The sequence below is a fragment of the Apaloderma vittatum genome, unplaced genomic scaffold, assembly GCF_000703405.1.
Source record: "Apaloderma vittatum isolate BGI_N311 unplaced genomic scaffold, ASM70340v1 Scaffold19201, whole genome shotgun sequence".
NCBI classification, from domain to species: Eukaryota; Metazoa; Chordata; class Aves; order Trogoniformes; family Trogonidae; genus Apaloderma; species Apaloderma vittatum.
The window spans coordinates 1-8,790 of NW_009700965.1; the positions used below are offsets into that span (position 1 = coordinate 1).

General features: G+C 40.3%; 1 protein-coding gene across 1 annotated transcript; it reads right to left on the minus strand.

Moving 5' to 3' along the window:
• Positions 1 to 7,323: 7,323 nt before the first annotated feature.
• RPP38 (ribonuclease P/MRP 38kDa subunit) lies at positions 7,324 to 8,189 on the minus strand. The gene has a single exon (XM_009878974.1). The coding sequence runs from the start codon at positions 8,167 to 8,169 to the stop codon at positions 7,324 to 7,326; it is 846 nt and encodes a 281-aa protein (XP_009877276.1). The 5' UTR covers positions 8,170 to 8,189.
• Between the last annotated feature and the right edge of the window lie 601 nt (positions 8,190 to 8,790).

Below are 8,790 nucleotides of genomic sequence, written 5' to 3' on the forward strand. Positions count from 1 at the left end.
ACCCCTGACATTCTGTGATTCTGTGAAGAATGGAAAGTATCACTAAAACAGTTTCCCTTGGAGATAAGTTAGTAAATTCTATTAAATACAGTTTGTTTGTTTGTTTGTTTGTTTGTTTGTTTAAGCTGTTTTTTATTTCTACAAATTGTAGAAGTTTATTTGTGCAAGCTTGTTACTAACTGCCATCTGTAAAGCTCTGTAGGTGATGTTGTAGCTTTTAAGCACACCTTCATGTACGGAGTCAGACTGACAGATGGTTTAGTTGAATGGGAGAATCTACAGATTAAATTTTTAAACATAAGAATTGTCAGTGTAGTGCTGTCTGATGAAAAACTAGCACTCAGTCCTTAGTCTTGAGGGTTTCATGGGAGTGCAGTGCCAACACCAGCAGCAATGTTGTGTGTAGCACGGGGTTGCGCAGGTGATGCGTGTCCCAGCACTCTGACTGAAATCTCAGAGACCTGTTTAGCCTTGGCAGCTCACAGGCTGCCTCCAGTCCGTGGCAGCCATTCTAGCAACCATTCCAAACACGCCACAGAGCATAAGTGTCTGTTTTCTTCTCCTCATGCTTGAAGCTTGCCCCTCCCAGCTGAAACAATTTTAACTTCTTATTACGCTGTATGAAAAACTAGCTTAGACCCAAATTTAGTAAAATCTTGGCAGTTATAGGGCAGAATGCCAAACCTCCAAAGCAAACACCAAAATCTGGGGTTCTGCACTTATCCGTGTATTCTGCATGGAGAGAGCGGGAGTTTGCAGCAGGATACTTCCTCCAGAGACCCTGCGTATTTCTTGAGGTTGATGCTAAGTTTCTAGATCTGGAAGAGGAGAGAGCTTACAAACAGGGAAGAAGTTCACCTCTGAGTCTGCTCTTATGCTCTGGCAGAGCTGTGGAGCAACTATCTTTGAACAGGAACTTTTTTATACCTCTCAGAAGGTACTAACTTGAACCTAATCTGCTGATGTTTAGATACTGAGTTAAAACTATGTCTGTAGACTTTATCATTTATTTGAATTTTGAGTGCTTAATTGCAGAGCTTTGTTAGTGTGTCTGTACCTACAGAGTGTCTCTGTTCTGGCCTACTTCCCCACCTGCCTTCTGAGATTTCTGTCTGTTGCTCACCTGGAATATTTTAAAATTTACTTTTTTAGATGCCACATGTCAGATTCCTGCCATCTTGTTTGTCTTGTTGCTCTATGTTTTTCACAGCACATTTAACTTAACATAGTTTAATATGTAGACAGAATCACCTTTGTGTAGGGTAGTGGGGAACTTTACTAAACTTGCTGTCTGGGCTTTGCGACTTTCTTTTAAATAGTCCTAAACTGATGGAGAGCTTTAGATACTCTTTTTCCTAGTAAGGGGTTCTTATTTAAAAGAAAAATGTATGTTTGGTTTTTATACGGAGTAAAGAATGGTCATTACCATCTTCCTGTGCTTAAGTAACTGAGCATTATTGTTTTGTAGCTTATTTTTATCTCCAAGTATAAAAGGCACGCTGCCTTTGTGCCATTAAGACTCAACGGTCTTAGGTCAGACTCCCTCGCAGTTAATTGCAAATAGAAATACTTTTATAACCAGAGCCCCAAGCAAATACAGCCATTCGTATGTCCCTGCGATGGCTTCACTGACCTTGTTTTTGTGTTGTTTGTTAAGAGTTCACAGTGAGTTGGGATTTGGGTATGTTTGTTGCTGCACAACCCCCCGAGGGTAACTTCACTGTCTGGCTGCTCTGAGAGCGAAGCGGCTCTTGGAGCGGTGGGTTTGGGAGGCTGATGAAAAGAGGAGTCGGTAGCGGGTACGTGAGTAAGGGAGGGAGGGTGACATGTGGAAGATGGGAGTTCTAAAGACAACGGAAAAGTTGTCTTCAGTTGTCTTTAGTTCCAGAAAAGGCCCAAATCACAAAAATATAATGCTTATCATTAACAGAGTCACAAATGGCTGAAACCACCATTAAGCTGCATTTATGCAGCTTTTGCTGGAATAGGCCGTGTGTGTCAAAACAGTGTATGCAATCGTAAAAAATTCATATCTCTAAGGATAAGGATAAAGTAACGGATAATGCTTTAGGGACTCTTCAGACCTTTACCCCTGCAAGTGGCTTTAAAATTCTTTGCCTTTTGGACATAATCTTCAGGCAAAGCTGAACCTTATACTTCACTTTTTATTGAGAAAATGTCTTTGTGTGTGTACCTAATCAAAAGGCAAGATTTATTTCCCTGTCATTTTTTTTTCACTTAATTAACCCAGTCTCTTGGATATTGTATGCTGCTGTGTAAAGTATCATTTGTGTGCCATTTTAAACTTTAAAAAATAAAATTAAAAAAATGTTTTGCTATTGCCAGAAAGGATTTGATGTGTTCAATGCACTAGACTTAATGGAAAACAAAACGTTCCTGGAAAAACTCAAGTTTGGGATTGGAGATGGAAATTTGCAGTATTATTTGTACAACTGGAGGTGTCCCAGCATGGAATCTGAAAAGGTAAGGGAACAAAAAAGAGCTTCTGAATTCTGTTAGGTATAATGCCACATTAATCTACACTGGATGAAATGGGCAGAAGTTTTTAAATAATTTTTTTAATTGGTCATATTTAAGATCATAACTGAGGTGCAGAAGATTAATTATGTTTAATTCAAGTATTGCAATAAATCTAAAATACTATATTTTTCATCTTTCTTTAGGTCGGCCTTGTATTACAATGAGGACACTTATGTTTCTAGAACTCTGAGGTCATCATTTGCGTTAATTTGATCTCCATAACTCTTGGAATGGTATTGTTCAAGAGGAATAAAAGCACAACGTCAGTGATACTGAAATAGTCCATTAAACCTGAAAAATGAAGACATCCATATGTGACCAAATTTATGCATTTTCAGATAGATCAGAAGGCCCATGAAACTCTCTTTTATTGTCCATGAAAAGAATAAAAGCACATGCATTTAAGTTTCAAAGCTTAGCTTGCACCTTGATGAGAAGAAGGTATTTTTTTTTCCACTCTGTAGAAAAGACTGTTTTGTACAAACTGAACTTCAGTGGTGGATTAGGGTACAAAAATATTTGCTATTATGTGGATGAACTGCTGCATTTCTATTTATTAAGTGGTGGTGTATGTTTGTCAGTGTAACAGAATGAAGGATACAAATTCGAGTATCTTTGCTTATTTACTTCACGTGGATATCATCATTTGGGGGAAAATCACGAAGTACGATATGTTTCTAGCTCTATGAAAGTCCTGGATGTTTTTGTAACTGGAGCAGTATGACAATGTACTGGTTTAACTAGTGCATTTGTTTCTCCATAAGCAATGCTGCCAAATCAATAAAAACACAGATTTGTACTTTGATCTTCAATAGATCAGTGGATTGATTTAACAGTATCGCACTGTTCAGTGCAGGTGTTATCTATGTTGCCGGAATGATAATACGTTACTGTACTTAATTTACAGTTGTGGCACAAAACCTTAGTTTTTCCTCAGTAGAATAACATCAGCCTGTGTGTAAAACTAAGAATTTTAGTAGTGCTATCAGGATATTTATAGTTTGAATGTTTTCAACGCTTCTGCAAAATTGCACATATTCCTTTGTCTACTTTGATTTCCTATGAAGTCTGTAATTCTAATGAAAAGTATCTTGTGTAAATATGTATTCATAAATTGTTCCTAGTAGTGTTTTTATCCTGACTTTGGAACATGAGTTTTGCTATATATGTGGCTGTTAAGCAGAAGAGAAATGCTCTACCCTCAGTCCTTGGAAGTCTCTGTACTGTGCTTCCTGAAATGTAGGAGGGCTGATCTTTGTTGTCGGGGGGAGCTGTTTTAATTCCCCCACGAATGCTCGGCAACCAGAGCGGCTTCTGAAGCACTTTATATGCGTTCCAGCGTAGCGCCATAGCTAGATCCGACAGCAGCTCAGCTCACTGAGGCTGCAGTAACGTGAGCGCCGAGGAGAATCTGCAGTAAGAAACTGTTCTAGCTGAAAGTGCCAAATTGTGGTAGTGAAGCCTCTGTGCTGTGAGCATCTTTTGAATGTGACTTGAATATCTCATGAAATGCAAATGTCTAAACTTTCCTTTTAAACATGCCTGTAATTCTGACAGCAAGTCTTGCTGGAAGCTGAATTCTGTACCTGAAAACTGAATTCTGTACCTGAAAACATCAACTATGATGGAGATAAATTTGTCTGTTCTTCCTAACTGCTAGCCCTACTCACCTCCTGATAGCAGTGGGGTTTTTCTTTCTTCTCGCTCCTTTTCCCACATGTGAATGGTCTGTGGTTTGCTTTCTTTTTCTTATTGAATTGTCACCATCTCTCCTCTAGAGACGGTGACAGATAGTTTCCCTTATTGTGTTACAGCTCTGTGCTTCAAGCCTCCTTCAAACCGAGAAAGGGATCGGACGTGGTTTATCTGACCTCTGGGTGTGCACCAGCTTGGGACCTTGTGAATTTAAAAGGGCTTCAGAGGAGATCTTTGACATCTAATGGTGCAGTTGGGCTTTGTAGCTTTGGTGACTCTCATACCTGTCTGCTGGTAGCAGAGGGAGCGTAACTCCCTGCGTGAGGCTTGAGCAGAAATAAGTGCCTGAAAATGTAATCAATGGTAGTGATATCTAAGGTGACAAGAAGGATTTAATCTCAACTCCGTTGAAGACTTAAGTTCTTAATACCCAAAAGGCAGGAATGTGCCTTCTTGGTTGGCCATTCAAAATGGAGCCCACTGGGAGTAGGAGGAGGTCCACCAAGGGGACTCTGTGTTCTGCCGCAGCTCTGAAGGCAGAGCCTTGGGAAATTCTTGCTCAGCTGCTGCCTGACATGGTGGGACATCTCTGTCCTCATGGCTAAGGTGATTCCTTGCTACAAAATCATCATGGCCCACCTCTTCTTAATCTGGGGGGGTGGTCTTGAATGCCAGGTGAAAGATACACTCATGTTCTCTGCCTTCCCTCCCCTCAAAAAACAAAAAAAAAACAAGTCAAGAAATGCTCAACAGTTTTCTTTTCTCCTCTCTTTGAAATCAGAAGGCAAATCCCCAACAGTACTATTGTTTGGAAAAATATGCCCATGAAGAAGACAGACATGAACCTGGGTTTCCTACAACCTGGTTTTTTGCCCTGATCTTGGGATAATGAAGGAAGGAGCATGGCTACTCTTCTGCTGCCTTTGGGGAAAACAGTGCCATTTGCTTATGAACCCCAGGGGTAAATTTCTCTGTCTTGTTTTCTGGCTCACACTACATTATCTGAAGGGAAGGAGGGCAGTCATGCTCCTGCAGAAGTTGTGCGGTGCTGCAGCTGAGAGAAAACCTAGCGGGCCAGAGAGCACCAGGGGAGTGGGCACCTGAGCCTGAGCGTTTGGGCAGTTCCTAGATTGTTCTGTTGGTGAAGCCCTGTGTGTTACCTAACGACTGTGTAATCCAACATGCTCCCTTCTATCCCTCCCGAGTGCTCAAACCTTTAGCCTAGCCGTGCTCTTCACCTCAAGTGCTTTGCTGAGGTATCACAGCATCAAAAGGACATGAGTCTTGAAGGTGTCCCAGCCTGTAGACAGTTACTCAGGAGGTGGAAATTGTGGCACCTCACTCTCGCTTCCTGAGCAGGTACCTAATGGAAGGTTGTTATCCACGTGGCTGCTGCTGTCAGCAGCTCAGGAGAGGCTCTTCTTTTTCGGAAGTTTCTGTGCATTAGGTTTGTTATGAACAGCTTCCAGGTAAGCCTCCTCAAAATCAGATTTGTTTCCCAGTAGTCTTTTGAAGCATCTGCAATTTCTTTCCCAGAGTAATGTCCTGCCTGCTCAGAGGTCACAAATCCCTGAAGAGAGCTATAGAGTTGGGCCGGCAACAAAGTGCTTGGAAGGTGACTGCTGCGCTTCTATGTTCTTCACCAAAGCTAATCCTCATGCTCTGTTCAAAGGCTAAGGTTTAAATGTTAGAGTTAGCCAGCATGGGAGTTAAATACACTAGTGCTAGCATGCCTTCAAAGTTTTATGCATCTAAAAAAGCCAAAACAAAGGACATGTATGATGGATTACAAAGCAAGGCAAAAACCCTCTCACCTTTTCTTGCCACCCTCAGCCAGGGAGGGCAAAACTTTTGGCATTAAATGTCTTAGTCTTGTTTAAACTTCAGGGAACGTCATGACTACAGAATCGTTCCTACTGCCTCCCTTTGTAGTTGGCATCATGGATTAGCGTACTTACTAAATAAATCGTAAAATAGAGATTAGCTATCTGATGGCACTGGAAGTCTGGATTAGCAAATCTCTGAAACCTGCCCTATGTAAATTCCACCTTTAAGGAACAACAAAGCAACTTGGTTAAGGTATTTCACACATTTGTCTACAATACCATACTGACTTTTGCTTAAAATATAAAGCACCAAGTAAATTCCTAGGCTGTTCATTTCGATTGTCTGAATTGCAACACTGTTCCCTTTCCTTCCTACAACTGTCTTGTTAGGAAACTTTGTAGTCCTCAGTAAAACTAAAGGAAAGTCCAAAGTTATGTGGTGTTTTCAGTCTTGTAGCAGTTGTAGCTGTCAGCTACTTTATATACAACAGTATATGGCTTATCTCAATTTCCTGGGAAATAATTTTAGACTCCATTTAGCAGTCCAGTTGAGTTTAGGTTAGTTTACATTTTTCTCACAGGATGTGTGCATATGGAAGTCTTCTTTCAAAATGCAGTAGTAGTAATTTGGGTTTGTTCTGTGTTTGAAAATAAAGCTTTTCCTTCGGTATATTGGACACCAGGTGTTAGATGGAATTCAAGTCTACATACGTTCTTGACCAAAACAAGTTTATTGGTGAGCAGAGCAAACTATGAAAGTTCAAAAGGGAAGTCCGCCTGTGCTGTTACAGCTGTTTACTTGAAACAAGCATTGAACCAGCTTTAAATGAGTTATACTGGCATGGACCTTTGTTTAAATAAACTTTCACTTTTGGTATTGATTTGTTTGAATAATTACACTTGAGTCTGTTTTGCTTGAAGCATGTTCAAATGTGTAAAAATACAAAGTTCACTTAATGCTTTGTTTTAATTCCAAAGATGTACTTACTATGTCTTAAATTGCTTTGGCATGTTCATTACCGATTTTAACTCTGATCTCCAACTGCCAATGAAATATTTACCCCCAGGTAAAGACTCACACCCAAGTTTGAGCAATATTCTTTATTAAAGCAGAAAATCCCTCAGCTGAATGCAACATAAAGTTCACTTTGTATTCAAGAGCTTTATGCTGTAAAGCCTACCAAATAGTTCAGATAAACCTGTATTCCATACTGCAATAAAAAAAATACTAGTTCAATATGAAGAACCGAACTAAAATCAGTTACGCTGAAAAAGCTTTTTTCTTTTTGCGAGGTGGTTTCTTTATCTTGTTTGGATTTGGAACAAGTTTCTTGATTTTCAAAGGCTGCAAAATTACATTTGAAAGATCGAGCTGACTGCTTTCCTTACGCTTACGCTTCTGGCTCGTGAGCTCATTCCCCAGCGCCTCTGCGAGCGGCTTGAGCTCCTCGTTTTCTGAAGAATCTGTCTGGGCCACAGGCTCTTCTGTTCTGTGCTGAAACCATGGCACATCCAAAGCTGGTATCTTTGGAATTATTGCTTCTATTGCTTCGGTAAATTTATCAGATGCTTTTTTAAAGCCCAGTGCTAAAATGGATGTTAAGCCAAGAAGCGGCGCGACTGTTTCGCTGAGACGGGGAACCTGGCCCGCTGGCGTGGCTCGACTCGCGCTCAGCTGAATAAGGTGCGACGTGATCATGGCAGGTTTTGCAGACTTGCACACCAGCAAGAGACGAAGTTCGTTTTTCTCCAAGGCTTTTGTAACTTCGTTAACTCCAATAGCAAGCTGTCTTCTGATACTTATGTCAGTCCATCCTGGTTTTTGTTGCTGGCCTTCTGTTTCCTCTTCTTTAGGGAGTTCATTGACGCTAGTATCACACTGTCCATCCATTTGTTTTTTTGTAAGGGAACGTTTTTTCTTTCTTGAAGTCTCAATCTTTTTAAGTCCAGTATGTTTAATCCTTTCTTCTAAGGTCTGCAGTATAAAATGCATATCTTCTCCATCTATGGTTTTCCATTGAAAAACAAAAGGGTTATCTAGACAAGTTTTTACAGTGATTTTCTTTGCTTTACGAAGTGTTGCCATCCCTTCCTGAATTACAGACATCCTGAGGTTCTCCTGTGTTTTGCCACCCTAGCGGTGAAGAGAAGAAAGAGAGACACATCAGTTCAAATACCATACAGTTCACTCCGGACTTCATTACCAGAAGCTTCTTTTAGGAATGCAGAAGATAAACATTACATCTCGAAGTGATACTAGCAACTACTGCCCTCCTCACATTAGCTCAGTGCTAATCCTTAATGAATCTTCCACAAGGCTCTGGCTGTGCTGCTTTTTTTTTTTTTTTTAATAATAAATAAAACAGCAGGCTTGTACAGCAAGGCAACACCAGTGGCAAGAGACCCTTCTGAAGCTGAACAAAAGCAGCTGGAAGTACTACAGGTTTAAAAAAAATAAAACCACAAGTTGAACCTCTCAATTTTTACTGTTGCACAGCTGCATTGTAGCAGTATTATGACATGAATAAAGACAAACCAAACCCAAACCAGAATCACAACATGAAACAAGCTCCAAGTTCCTGAATTTATTTAGGATTTTTAAAACTTTAATTTGCCGTTTCATTCTTTAATCCACATCTTGTGTTTGTATGCATTTAGAAAGTATGATACCAATCTGTAGACTCTTATTTTATGATTCCAGTGAAGGAAGGCAATCATCTGCAATCCT

Coding starts and splice junctions, on each gene's coding strand:
- RPP38 (XM_009878974.1), bottom strand. CDS start 8,169: ATGTCTGTAATTCAGGAAGGGATGGCAACACTTCGTAAAGCAAAGAAA.